General features: G+C 48.7%; 1 protein-coding gene and 1 pseudogene across 2 annotated transcripts; one reads left to right on the top strand and one right to left on the bottom strand.

The window, feature by feature from the left end:
- Nucleotides 1-3,146: 3,146 nt before the first annotated feature.
- Nucleotides 3,147-4,084, top strand: LOC309684571 (olfactory receptor 51I2-like; the record flags this gene model as incomplete). The annotated part of the gene is given in 2 exon segments (XM_082498220.1): nucleotides 3,147-3,564; nucleotides 3,567-4,084. Coding segments are annotated over 2 exon segments (936 nt in total).
- Nucleotides 4,085-6,756: 2,672 nt separating this feature from the next.
- LOC309684682 (olfactory receptor 51A4-like) lies at nucleotides 6,757-7,706 on the bottom strand (annotated as a pseudogene). The gene has a single exon. The product of its transcript is annotated as an olfactory receptor 51A4-like (transcript).
- Nucleotides 7,707-15,009: the final 7,303 nt, after the last annotated feature.

Here is a 15,009-nt window from a genome sequence, read left to right on the forward strand (position 1 = left end):
CACCACCACGTAAGATCTGATATTCAGCACCAACAGCTTAGGATCTTCCTCTAGGTTTCCCTTCTCTGTGATGTCTGGATCACTCCACAGTATGGATGGGGGGGTTGCTGGGGTGTGGAGGGGGTCAGCAGTGCCCTCCAGTCAATGCTAACACTGCATGTGAGCTGCCTGCAGAAAGTGGTGGGAGAGCCGAGGGGGTCTGTGCCCAAACCAGAGACACAAGCACACTTTCATGGGGCGGGTGTACAACTTTAGGGTGGTGCTTTGAAATCCAAAGGCAAAAAATGGTCCCACTGCTGAAAAAGGCCAAACCTGAACATTTTGATGGGGAGCCCAGTAATTTCAGGGGTGTCATCTCCTGACAGTGGTGCCTGAGGCCACAGCTTCCAGGAAAGGGAGATCTTGCCACTTTCGCTCTCTCCTCTCGTTAGGTTCACATCTCTCCTTCTGACCCCTGCAGAGGGAAAGTTTCCTCCTCTCTGATGTCTCCTCATTGAAGCCAGAAGCCAACACCACATTCAAGTCCTGCTTTGACTTCACAGAGTTTCTAGTCCTACTTAGCTCCTGGTGCTGACCAAAGGCAGTTCCACAGTAGCCCCCCACTTGACACTGGCATTCACGGTTAGCAGTACGTTTTCATCCTTTCCTTTGAAACAGCGGATCAACCGAAAAAAGAAAAATTAAAAGGAGAAGTTGCCAGTGAGCCTGGGTGTCTTGGGGGATTCTGTGGAGTGGCGATACAAAGATGTGTTCACTGGCAGCCTGGAGACAAGATGCTCAGGCAGCTTATATTTGGGTATTGCTCTGTATTTAAGGCAAAGTGATTTGCTTTTTCTGGGCTGCTTTTCACGTGTCAGCTGTTCCATAATTTCCGATAACTTTGTCAGTAGTACTGTTGCATTAGTGTTAAAGTGTTTATTAGTTTTAAAGGGAGGATGTGTATGGATTTGTTGAAGCAGATCCAGAGGAGGCCATGAAGATGCTGGGAGGGCTGGAGCCCCTCTGCTGGGAGGACAGGCTGGGAGAGGTGGGGGGGTCAGCCTGGAGAAGAGAAGGCTCCGGGGAGACCTTATTGCGACCTTCCAGTACCTAAAGGGGCTACAGGAGAGCTGTGGAGGAACTTTTTCCAAGGGCATGTAGCAATAGGATGAGGGGCAATGTACCTAAAGGGGCTGCAGGAGAGCTGTGGAGGAACTTTTTCCAAGGGCATGTAGCAATAGGATGAGGGGGAATGGCTTCAAACTGGAAGAGAGTAGATTTAGATTAGATTTCAGGAAGAAATTTTTCCCCATGAGGGTGGTGAGCCCCTGGCGCAGGTTGCCCCGGGAAGCTGTGGCTGCCCCATCCCTGGAGGTGTTCAAGGCCGGGTTGGTCGGGGCTTGGAGCAACCTGGGCTGGGGGGAGGTGTCCCTGCCTGTGGGGACTGAGGCAAAAGAAGGGTTAAGTGTGGCAGAACTAATAGGGACGAATAAGCAGCTGCAGCACTGTTCTGGCAGATGATGAAGTTGTGTGAAGCTACTCCCTAGATAAGGAGGTGCTGCTCACACAGAAGAGAGATTCCCTTTTCGGTGGGAACATGATCTTTTAGAGCACATGATGGTGTAAACAAGTAAAGTAGAAAATTACTGGCCTTGGTAGAAAAGTATATAAAACACACGCTTGCTTAATAAAGCTGATTTCGATCCTGCATATCGGAGTCCGTGCCCCTTCATCTCCGACACCTGCCCAGGGCAGGGGGTTGGAACTAGATGGTCTTCAAGGTCCCTTCCAACCCAAACCATTCTATGACTCTATGTAATGAAAAGCTCATTATCCTCAGACCCTGTTCTTGTCAATGAGGGCTGTACACACCCTTTATCTGACCGGGGCAGACATCAGGGTGAGACAACCTGCCTTCTGCCAGTGTCTGTTCCCCAGAGTGACTGGTGGGGTCCACACAACCAGTTGAGATGCTGATACCTACGCAGCAGGTACCTGCACCCAGGTGAGGGGACAGTCACTCTGTGTTATTGCCTGGCAAAGTGCGTAAATAGGACTGAAATCTCTCCTCAGCACACAGAAGTGGTTCCTGTAAACCACAGCAAGTTGCCAGAGCTCTCCTTCCTGCGAGAAGGTGATTTGGTTATTGTTTGCTTCATTTATACTGGAAAACAGCACTTGCACTTGTACATATGAGACTATCCGAGTCCAAAATCTTTCACTCTTGGGCTAGCAGATGTTCACAATGCTGCTTTTTGGCAGCACGGTGGTGAATGCTTGTTGGCTGGATCCCGCAAGATGTTGCTGCACTCTGCAGGTCCTCAGCTGTGCACAGCTCTTGAAGATGCAGAAAGCACTCAGTGCAAAGGCACTTACACCGGGTCTTTGCTGCCAAGGTTATTTTTAGGGAAAAGAAAGATCACCAAGTCTGATACTCAGTCACAGAAAGAAAGAAAATGAAGATACAAAGAATTAAAAAAAAAAATAATCTAAAATGAGGATGAAGCTGACAGCCAGCAGAGAAGAGGTGCTCTGTGGCATCCACACAGCCGCGATACGGGAATCTCATTCATAAAGCACTAGAAACCACACTCAGATATCGGGTGGGGGAGTCACCTGGCAATGTCAGAGCACATCTAGATATCTGCAGGGTGCTCCTTCTCTTGCTTTTCTGCAGAAGGACAAGGAAAAGCCAGAGCAAGGACCGGTGAACTCCCTCCATGACTCCCACGTCCCATGGTAGGCTTTCTGCATGAGATACAAGCCTGCATTCACCCTTCATCCAGGGTGCCACCCCTCAAGCCTTTTTGCACTCTGGTGTCAATACAGTACCACATCTGTCAATCTAGTAAACAGCTCTCTGTCTCCTGGCGTAGAGAAGCCCATAATTCAACCATCAACTAGGTACTGCGTCCCTCCATCTCCATAAGCTTTCTGACTTCTGGGAGCTGTGGTTCTCCGTGCCAAGAACTGATCACAAAGGTAAATCGTCCTCTTGCTGTCAGAGCAAACGCAGAATTCTGGATCCCCATCACTGCAGTGAGAGAGACATGAAGAAAACTTTGCCTTATGGCGTGATTACTCTTTTATGATTTCTGTGAATTCTTTTGTAGCATGAGTGGGATCTGATGCTTGATCTTTGACAAGGATGATGTTGCAGTAGGAAAATGACCAGCAGCAGCTTCCTTGGACGTTCTGCCTTCCTTCTAACAGGAATCCCAGGAATGGAAAGTGGGAACATGTGGCTTGCTGTCCCTTTCTGCTGCACGTATGTTATTTCCGTCCTGGGAAACAGTGCAATCCTCTTTGTCATAAAGGCAGAGTGGAGCCTACATGAGCCCATGTGCCTCTGCCTGTGCCTGCTGGCTATCACAGACCTTGGCTTGTCTCTGCCTACGCTCCCCACAGTGCTGAATGTGCTGCTCTTTGATTCACGGGAGGTCAGGTTTGATGCCTGCCTCGCCCAGATGTTCTTCATTCACTGCTTCTCCATCCTGGACTCTGGGGTGCTGTGGGCCATGGCCTTTGACTGCTTCGTGGCCATCTACAGCTCCTCGCAGTACGCATCTGTCCTAACCAACCCCAGGTATGTGTCACTGGGCTGGGGCTCATGGTGAGGAGCATTAGCCTCTTGCTCCCCTTGCCGATACTTCTGAAGAAGTCATCGTTCTGCAGGTCCCACGTGGTGGCTCACTCCTTCTGTGTCCATCCCAACTTACCCCAGCTGCCCCGTGCAGATGTCAAGGTGAATATCATGTGTGGCTTATTTGTCGTCCTGGCCACCTTTGAGCAAGACTCGCTGCCTATCATCCCATCCTACGTCCTGATCATTAGGACTGTGCTGAGTATGGCATCCAAGGAAGAGTGTCTCAAGGCCCCGAACACCTGCGTCTCTCATATCTGTGCTATTTTGGTTTATTATGTCCCAATGATTGGCTTGTCCATGGTGTACAGGTTTGGCAAACATGCTTCTCCTCTGATTCATGTTCTCATGACCAATATCTATCTCCTTGTCCCCCCTGTGCTAAACCCCATTATTTACAGTATAAAAACCAAATGGATCTGCAAAGGTATACACAAACTTCTCAATGCAAGAAGGTGCTGATGTAGGATGCGGAAGACCCAAAAGGTTATGCATGTTAGAACAGGTGGTAAATAAAAAATTAGATACTCTCTGCTCCATCCTGTCATCCATTTGACTGCTGAGGATCCTGAACCCTTTAAGCTCTTTTAGTGCAGCAGATGAAGTATACCATGTTTCTATGCCCACAGCATTTTCTTTGCTGTATAAAGGAGTGTTGCGGTATCTACAGTCTTCTATACATGCCTGGTCAATACTGCAGGAGCTGTAACTGCCTGAGCTTCCTAAGCTAATAGTTCTTCTTTTTAGATGAGGAGAGCACATCAATGAAGGTGTGGGGGTAAGTGTTCCCACCTTCACCATGGCACTGGGTCAGCTGGACCCAGAGCTCCTGTCAGAACGAGGGAGTTGGTCCTCCTGTCCAGCGCTGCCTGGGCATATGCCAGCTGGTGTCCTGAAGCACACACAGGGAAAAGCTAATGCTCCCCAGACATGCTCAGCCATCTAGCCTCTAGTGCATCAGCGTAGATCTACATATGTGCGACAGCGGTTTGTTCAAGCTTTTCACTCCTGCAGTCAGACTTGCTAAGACTGCAAAGTGCCTAAGGACCTGGGCGTATGGCAAAGCCCTCTCCTTCCAGCCAGGTGACATTTCCAGCAGGAACCAGGCATGTCCAAAAGCTGTGATTCGTGCTGCTGGAGCTGAAAGTCACCATATGTTTCCCTTCCCGGGGACTGTAACCAGCCCACTCCGGGGTGCTGCGGACTCACAGCGGCTGGGAGGGTTCATCTGCTCTGCCTGGACCGACCACGTAATGCCTCAGTGCAGACCCCCGATGGAAACGGAGCCTGTGCGGTATCACTGCAGCAGCACTGGTCTCACGGCACCATCAGGTTGTAGTGGGAGCAGAATTACACCCAAAAGGGGTTCAGGTCAGACCCCTGTCTGGTGCGAGTGGGTCCAGCTCAGGCACTGCACTGCAGCTGCGTCCTCCTGTGTGTATTACATCAACAGGAGATCCAACTCCCACCAGGCACTCCTGAAACGAGGTGCCTCCATGCGCACTGGGCGCTTAACTCCTACTACACAGGAAGACATTGAGACGGAGCCTGGAGAAGAGTGACTCAGATCACCCTACAGCAGATGGTTGGGATGGGGTTGGAATATCCTGCCTGCTTCCCATACCTCCTTCTGCTTTGATTTCCATTAATTTGAATAGGATCGCTTTGGCGTAAGGTTAGAAAGCAGAGAGGCAAAGCAGTGCTATGAACTTAAGCCAAAATCATCGGTGGCAGTGCCGATCGCAGCCCTGCTGTGCACAAGGTCTGCCTCCACATGGAAGGCCAGCTCCTTCTTCGCAGGAGCAGCAGCATCCACCACCCCAGGAGGGGCTAAGAAGGCCGAAATAAATCCTGTCTTCTTTTTTCCCTTACATAAAGCTGTGATTACTGAGAACAACCAAGGAAGCCTAAATGGACATATGAATACCCAAGGGGAATTACAGAAAAATAACAAAAATACCCTATGTATTCCAAGTCAGACTGAGAACTGAATGGTCATCAGTGCTTTACAGGTTACCAGCTGAGATTTTGGTGATGTGACCCAAACAACATGAAGCGCCCTTTCTCAGGCTGAACCCCCTTCTTAGGGTAGTCAGGGTTGAGCACTGGGTTTGACAAACCTTCATGGGGCTTCCTTTTCTCTCATGGCAGCCCAGAAGAAACATCAACAGATCTATGATGTATACCTACCAGCATGCAACAAAGAGTTTAGTCAAAATCCTTGCTTTGAGACCCACTTCAGTCAGATTTGTGACCCAAATAATAGTTTATAACATTCAGGTGTTACCAAGTCTCGTGGTGTTTCTGTGTGTTGGGGCTGTGGTACACTCTTGCTTGTAACAGCAAAAGGAAGCACACCTTCTATGTGGAACCAAGAATTTATTGTTATTGTAATTAAAGTTTTAACAACCTTGTAAAACCACAGAAAACAGTTGCTATCAGTCCAGCGGCTGATCTACTGTCACCTGCAAGCTCTGAGAGTACACTGTGCACTCCCTCATCCAGTCACTGATGAAAATGCAGAATAACATGAGTCCCAGCAGAGATCCCTTGGGAAGGCCACTGCTAACTTCTCTGGACTGAAAATGATCTACCCTTGCTTTAACCAACTGCCCATCCCTAGAAGAGGGTTTCTTCCGATCCTCTTACAAAGTAATTTCATTAAAAGCTTTTGGGCCTCCATGTGTATTATGTCCACGGGATCCCTCCGTCCAGAGCCACCCTCACAGAAGTCCAGCAGACCACCGTGGCAGGATTCCCTCTTGCAGTAGCTTGGCTGACTCTGCAAGAGATTTACCCTTATGTGTTTACCCATATGCTTACTGACCGTATTCTTTATCACCACCTTGACCGTCCCACCAGGGATGGAAATCAAGCCCACTGGTCAGTAGGTCTCAGGAACCCCATGGAATCCCTTTTGCAGGTGGAATTCTGCTATGGCCTTGTCACCCATGAGCATGCCTCTCACCCTCGGTCACCAAGTGGTCCGCTTGTTTCCTGCCTTTGATGCATTTAAAGAGCATTTGCCTGTCAGTTAGAGAGATTTTTTAGCTCTCAAACTCCTGCTTATGTTCAACCAACTTTTTGTGGGCATTTCATGAGGGCAAGCTTCCCACTTCTCAATGACTCTTGGGCTACTGGCCATGGCCAGGCCAGGTCACTCTTTGACACAGGACCCTGAGGAGCCCTTTGCAAATGGGCTTGTTTTTCATGCTGTAGATGATGGGGTTCAACACAGGCAGGACAAAAAGGTAGATGTTGGGCGTGAGAACATTGCTGAAGGGTGCAGCATTCTTCCCATACCAGTGTATAATGGATAGGCCAACCATGGGGATGTAGAAGATGGGGACAGTGCAGAAGCAAGAGACATGAGTGTTCAGGACTTTGGTCTGCTCCTCTCTGGAGGTAATGCCCACCACGGCCTTCATGATCATGGTGTAGGACAAGGTGATGAGCACTGAGTCTAGGATCACAAACTGCACCAGGGTTAGGCTGTACAGGCTGTTCAGGGTGGAGTCTGTGCATGCCAGCCATATCATGTCCTGGTGCAGGCAATAGGGGTGGGACAGCACGCGGGACCTGCAGAATGGCAGTCACATGAGCAGGCAGATGAGTGGGACCAGCATCAGAGAGCGGCAGAGATCCCCAGCCCAATCTTTGCAATCCTGGCACTGGTGAGGATGGAGGAGTACCTCAGCGGGTAGCAGATAGCCATGTAGCAATCAAAGGCCATGGCCAGAGGCACCAAGGACTCCGTTAAGGAGAAGGCATGGATGAAGAACATCTGGGTGAGGCAGACCTGGAAGGTGATCTCTCCGGTGCAGAACCAAAAGACACGTGGCACCATGGGCAGGGTGGACAAAGTCAGGCCCAGGTCCATGGTAGCCAGCATGGAAAGGAAGTAGTACGTGGCCTGGTGGAGCCTTCGATTCGCTCTCACGATGAGCAGGATGGTGCCATTTCCCAGCATTGTGATGAGATACATCAGACAGCAAGGGATGAAAACCTAGCGGTGGGAACGAGCCATCCTGGGAATGCCCATCAGCAGGAAAGCCAGGGCATGGCTGCTGTTCCCCGGGGACATGTTTGCTCCAAGCTGGCACCCTGCCTGAGTTAGGCGCCCCTTTTTCATAAACAATTCAAAGGTAATGCAGAATTAGATTTCACAGGGCAATGAAAACGAACAGTCTGGTGTCTTGGTGTGAAGATTTAATTTCTTTTCTCCTCCTTGAAGATGCGCCAGAGCAGAGACGAGCACTTTGCAGTGCTGGTTCGATCCTCTTTACTGCTTTATTTCCCCCAGACTCTTCCCCTGGCAAGTCAGTAATAACATCATTTATCGCACCAGGGCTACATCCCTCCCGTGACATTGCTGCAGCCTCCTCTCTCAGCTGCTGTAAGCAACATCTCCATCCTGCCCTGGCGCTCAAGCCCTGGTCTCTACTTCCATGTGGGTCCTTCTCCATCTCTCTACATCAGCTTTGCAGACTGCCTGCAGCCTTTCCCCGTGGTGCCCAGCCTTCTCCACATCTCTGCGCTCAGTCCCTGGTGCACACAGCCTCACCCCATGCTCTTCCATGCAGGACATTGCAGAAGGACAGTGGTCCCTCTCACCATCCTCGCTACTCTGGGCAGCCCTCCCCTTGCCCATGGGCTGCTGCAGCAGATGACAGATGTCGGTTTCCCCTCCCAGGCTGTGCCTACAGCCCGTTGTCTGCCCTTGCTTGCAGGTACCATCTTACCCAGCCAGCTCCCACAGTTTTCTTGCTGGATTTTCAGATTTTTGTCTTTCACCCCATGCAGGATGCCCTGTCTGGAGCTCCGCAAACCACCAGCACTGCCCCCTGCCTGGCTGCTGAGCTTGGACCACGACTTGGCTTTGGCAGATATGGTCCTGATCGTCCTCCTGTCCTCCACCTGCACCCCTTGCTGTCGCTAAACCGACCCTTCAGGGGAAGGGAAAGGGTGAAAGGCTGCAGTTTTCTCTCTGTTTTGTGTCTGTGCAGCAGCCGGCACCGTGGAATTGTGCTCCTTGACAAGGGTGCTCAGGAGCTGCAGAAACCAGTAATTACTGACATTTATCTGTCACCCACTCTGACCCCTGTGAGGACACAGTCATGCCTGTGGCTGTAAATTTGGTAAGGCATTGGCAAATTTAGAACATTATCGTTTCCCTTCACTTCAGAGATTATTTACTATTCTAATTGTTGTTGCCATTACTATAGTCCTTACTGACAGCCCATCAAGCTATTCAAAGTGACAAGTATTTCAGTTGATATGTGTGTTATACACAGAAACTATCATTCTTAAGCAGGAATGTTGTTATTACAGCTAACAGTTACGGGTAAAATTAAGCAATGTGTACACAAACCCAGCTCTCATTTCTTCTACAGAACTGTCAACCACGGGCTTCCAATCCACAGCCCACAGATACCTCAGGGAAATACAGTGCTATGTGAAATACAAATCATAAAAGAAAAGCTGTGCTTAAAGGGCTTAAACTTTGAATTCAGGGAGGGTACCTTTTGGGGTTGTAAGTAAAAAAAAAAAAAAAGTTATAAAAGTTATAAAACTCTCCTCTAGCCTATGCTAATTATTTGCCTGGCTTGTCTGCTGCTCTTTTCAGGGGCTGCAGTGGCTGATGGGGAAGAAATTAAACTTTTCCAGCCCTCAGCACTTAAGGAATTCACACTCCATCTGTCTATGTAAACAGGGAACATGGTATTGTTTAATTGGAGGGCATGTGGCTAAACTCATTAGTGTGCCACGAAAAATGGAATTAGTCTATTTCCAACTGCCCCACTTCTCAGACAAAGCTCCAGACATCTGTGCCTCAACTCTTTACTTGGCCAGCTAAATAATTAGCTTGATAAGTTAAATTAGCAGACAGCTTTCCTGAGTGCTCCAATTATCTTCAACATGAAAATATAGATTTAAGTATTTGAATCTGAGTGTACGGACTTGAACGTGTACCTCATCCTCATCATCTGTAAGTGTGCTTTGGTTGTCCCGCAAAAATAGAAAGATTGCTTTGTTCGTTCTGTGCATCATTGACTGTTCTGGACTGGTTAACTATTCATTGAAGTGGGAAAAGTCCCGTCCTCCACCCGTGGGGCTGCCCCAGAGGCGGGGCGTCCTGCAACCCCGGTGCCCCGCCATGGAGCTGTTCACCTTGATTGCCCCACAGTGGGGCTGAAGAAGGAACGTTCCTCACCTGCTCCTTCCATCCTCTTATTTTCATCCTTGTTGAAACACATAAGCGATGTGTCTGCACACAGGGAAAGGATGGATTTCCACAGCCCCGCTGGGTGCTGTGCCATGGGGGAGGAGTGGGCGCTCTGGCTCCAGTGGATGCTCAGCTTCTGCCCGAGAGGACGAACATGGAGCCCGTAGAAAGAGCGTAATCCTTGCTGGGTCGTGCTTCATAGCACCATCTGTCAGGCTCTCAGTGAGTAAGGACCAGAGGAACCGGTTCAACATCTCCAAGTGTGCTCAGCACCAGCCACTTCAGAGACAGAAGAAAAACATTGTCCCATCAGCAGATGGGGCATAATCTGTGTTTCGTGAAAGATCCCATGAAAAAAAACATTTTTTAAAGCTTGCCTTCAAGGCTTTTAAATCCTGTCTGAAATATGCTGTTGTAACACTGAATGTTGCTCTCTATAGAAATGTCCGCTCCCCCCTCCGAATATCAGCAGTCGCATCCCTGCAGTGTCCCTGTGTTGCAGCAAGAGGCACCCGGGCTGTGGAAAACACTGAGAAAAGACTGAGCAGTGGGGAAGAAACAGGGATAGATGATGCAGATGTATGAACATGTACGATAGACGATGAAGACCTATGTGGATAGATGGACAGATAAACAGGCAGCCAAGGGGTGTGCTGGCAATAGCTGCCTGCCTGGTGAGGTGATGGGTTTGGAGGGTGTACTGATTTTGGCTGGGATAGAGTTAATTTTCTTCATAGTAGCTCATACAGTGCTGTTTTGGATTTGCGACAAAAACAGTGCTGACAATACACTGATGGTTTATTCCTTTCTCAGCGGTGCTTACACAGCATCAAGGCCTTTTCTATTTCTCACCCTGAGCCACCAGTGAGCAGGCTGGGGGTGCACAAGGACTTGGGAAGGGACACAACCAGGACCCCAGCTGACCAAAGGGATACTCCATACCATATGACATCAGGCTCAGCAATAAAAACTGGGGGAAGGAGGAAGGGGGGAGCATTCACTGAACATCTGTGGGGTTGAACCACAGCAGAGGGAGATGGATGGATGGATGGATGGGGGGATGGATGGGGGGATGGATGGGGGGATGGATGGATGGAGGGATGGATGGATGGAGGGATGGATGGATGGAGGGATGGATGGATGGGGGGATGGATGGGTGGGTGGGGGGATGGATGGATGGGGGGATGGGTGGATGGATGGTGGATGGATGGGTGGGTGGGGGGATGGATGGATGGGGGGATGGGGGGATGGATGGTGGATGGATGGGTGGATGGATGGGTGGATAGATGGGTGGATAGATGGGTGGATGGATGGGTGGATGGATGGGTGGATGGATGGGTGGATGGATGGGTGGGTGGATGGATGGGTGGGTGGAGAGTGTGAAACAGCTGCAGGAATGCACAATGATAGGTAAGCAAGCTGGTTGTGAACCAAAGTTACCTTTTATCACAAAATCTGAATGGAAAACCACCCACCCAAAATTAAAACATCAATAATGAAGCAAGGCTGACATGGAAATGCATTGACCCTTCAGATGCCCTTACCTCTGTTCTGCTGAAGTCCTTAGGCAAAAGATGCAGAGGGACAGGGAACTGCCTGAGTGCTCCACATGCAGAGGAAGCTGTTTTTATAATGCCTGTGTGAAATCTCAGCAGCAATGACAGTCACCTGGGACCTGCTGTGGGGGCTGAGGCCATGAAATGCAAACCAGCTAGACAGCCCAGGGAGGTGACAGTACCCCCTTCTGTACCTTGAGCTGCTGCCACCCTGGCAGCAGCACAAGGGTAAGTGCTGCAAGAGCAAACACAAGGACCGTAAATGTTTAGGAAATGCTGGTCAGAGCAGCAGTGAAAAAAAATGTTTTCACTAGATTTTTCTTCCTTTTAAAAATAGAACTGTGAATTTTTAAAATGGTAAACATTGAATAAAGTCAATTACTTGCTCCTAGTGTAGGTGTTGGCTCCAGGGTGAAACTGCACTTGCCAGCTAGATCTAAAGGTAAGACAGAGATGCAGCTCCCTGGAAACACTGCTTAGATTTCATCACTGAATTTTGGGTAAAATAGAGTGCGTCTTTAGGTCCTTGCACCCCTAGAAAAATGCACACATCCCCACCAAACCTTTTAGTGCAAAAGCGGTGCCTCACTCTTCTTTCTCTGTATGCTCGGGAAGATGTAAGTTCTTCCACGGAAAAACTTCGGGGAGAGAGGGTTGGGAAAGGGACGGAGGGAGGGAGGCGCAGGGCCTATGGGCTCAGCATGTGCCAGCACAGGAGGAGGTTGAGCTGCTTTTTGGCCATGGAAAAGCACTCATTCATGGTGACACAGACATCGTTTTTCAAACATCAGCAGTCGAATCCAAATAAACCCTTTTAAAGATACATGCATTTTATTCTCCCCATGTTATGGGTAGGGCAACTAAAAGAGGCAAAACAGAAAAAGCTAAGGCCAGGGCTAGTGTTTATGGAGTACTTTGCTGGAATATTGTCCCAAGGTGCCAAGAGAAAATGATCCAGCGGCGATTCAAGTACAGACCGTGCCTGACAGTACCTGTGTTTCAGCTCGTTATCTGGGACAGACTCAAACATGCAGAAAGAGCCAAGACAAACTCTCTTGCCTTTCTTTCCCACTGACAGGGGTTCCTTCTCTCCAGTGTTGCCAAACACTGAAAAGTTCATGTACGTAAAATAAAAATTATTAATTAAGCAAACAGAAACTTCCCAAACAAATGTGTCCCAAAGTGAAGAACTCCCCTTCATGGAAAGGGGTTTTTCCCTGGAAGATGTGGGACAGAGGGAGGACAAAGCAGGAACAAAGCTGTTTGCCTGATCGTTTGAGACATGACCAGGCATGGAGAAACTGGCAGGAGCGCCAAGTAGGACAGGGTGAGCATATTTGCAGAATGTCTCCATCCGAGCAGCTCCGAGCACTGCTGCAGAAGCAGTGGGACAGCTCTGAAGCGTGTCTCAGTGATTTGCTCCACGTCTGTCCTGGAGGACCACCAGAGCCACCTGCTGCCAAAAGGCTGCTGTGGCCACAGTGACATGTGGCTGAGCACCAAACCGTGGCAGGCTTTGGGCAATCTGCATCATCTCTCTGCAGCCCTGCAGTGAAGCTGGGCAGTCTCCATGAGGTGGCTCTGCCACTTGTGGCCTCTTAGGTCAGGACGGACTATGCCCTGTGGTGAGATGGTGCTCCACTTTCCGGGGACCGGCATGTCCTCCCTGTCATTCTCACATCTCTGCTGTATGGACAAGGGTGGTGCTTCTCCAGCCCCCGTCAGCTGCTGGAGTTTGACAGTGTGGATTTATCTAAATCACATTTTCTACCTTTGTGTTTGTTACTGCACAGTGAATATGTGGGTCTCTAGTGCAGGAATTCTTAATTTCTGTGGGGTGGAGCATGGGGACCTGTCTGCACAGCAGCAGCCATTTAGCTGGGACAAAGAAAGATTGAGGGAGAGACACGATAAAAGGTTGCCCACAAAAACAACAAAAAAGAATAATTTGGTTTCTGAGTTCACCTTGTGCCAGACAGTGAGAACTCCTGCAGTTCTGTCCAGATGAGTCTTTTGGATATGAAAAATAAACTCATCATCATATCAGAAACATTACCCTTGCCACTTCTGGTTTGGGATGGAAAATGAGCATGTGACTGGTTCTCTTATTGGAGAGAATTTGGGCTGGAAGGGCACTAAACAGAGGTGGGAGGAGGTGAGGGGGCAGGAAAAAGGAAAGATGAGGCAGATCAGCTATGATATGTCATTCTGGGGTTTCAAACCTTCATTTCTCCGAAGTTACCAAGGGGGGTGGATCAAAAATCTCTTAATATCCGAATGATTTTTCCCAAGGTTTTTGCAGCAGTTGCCATGACATCAGATTTTGCTAGTGATACGGGAGAAAAGTCGCGGTCCCGTTCCCAGCCAGTCCTTGCACAAGATGACTCATGGAAAGCAGCCAACAGAGCTATCCCCACCCCTCCAGGCTCACCCGTGGGATTGCGTGTGGACCTATAGATTACAGCCCTCTGCTACGGGCTAGGCAAGCTGAAAAGGATCCCCCTGCATTTTCTGTCCAAATATCTCTGCAACGTAAAGTGCAGTGTGAAAAACTACCAGAAACGGTTGCTGCAGGCACACAGAGGCATTAGGCAGCTTGGTTATTTCCGTTCTGTTTCTTAGAGAAAACATCATCTTTATTTACTTCTCAAAAGCAATAAAGCATCTTTTGCAAAATCAGAACGAGTACATTACCATTCATCCTCATTTCAAGTAGAGTGGGAAAACACAACAAACATATCACACGGATGGCTGAATTTTGTTATGATTATATTCCAATCCCACCAGCTGTAAGACCTGTCTTCTGAAACGCTCTATTATGCTGACGTTCCTGACAGAGAATTCCCTCTAGAGGCATAAAATCGTGCCTTACACTATATATAACCCCAGCAGGGGCAGCACAGAGCCAGTTAAAGAGTATTTTTGGCTTATGCTAAAAAAGTGAACCCGGTTTTGGTTGGTTTTATTTTTTTTACTCCTGTTATTGTGGTAAGTGTGGGGATCAGGACAGATAAAAATGATTATACCTGATGGTCCTGTGGTTAGCCTGCTTCTTAGACTGACATTAAACTCCGAGTAAGAATTCCGTAAAGGGCTCTAGGGTTTGATTAATTCATTATGTTTTTAAGCAGGAGTTTTTAAGGTTTCATTCCCAGGCAATATGCCACAGCAGTGGTTGCACTGTAGAGAAAACACAAATGCCTCTTTCATAAGCACGGAACACACCACCACATTTTTCATTGCACAGAATCCATTAATTATCCTAGCACAGACATTCAACTAGTTATTTTTCTTAGCACCTGTAAAAACTGCAGACAATATGTATTAGGAGATAAATGAGAAGTTTTGTTTTCCATCCCACCACTCATAAACATGGGGCCTCCATTTTCATGGTGGATGTGCAGGAGGGCAGGCTGCAGGAGGAGAGGTGACACCTCCTGATGGCTGAGGAAGAGCAGGTATTGCAATCACAGATCACAACTGTTTTCTAATTTATACAGTATAACACTGTTTCCTAATGCCATTTCCTACCAATTTTCACAAGAAGTAATCCTCCTTTCATGCAATCTATTCAGTTATTAGTCTGTGCTGCTGTTGTGGAAATT

Source organism: Vanellus vanellus, assembly GCF_965231255.1.
Source record: "Vanellus vanellus genome assembly, chromosome: 1".
In the NCBI taxonomy this organism is placed as follows: domain Eukaryota; kingdom Metazoa; phylum Chordata; class Aves; order Charadriiformes; family Charadriidae; genus Vanellus; species Vanellus vanellus.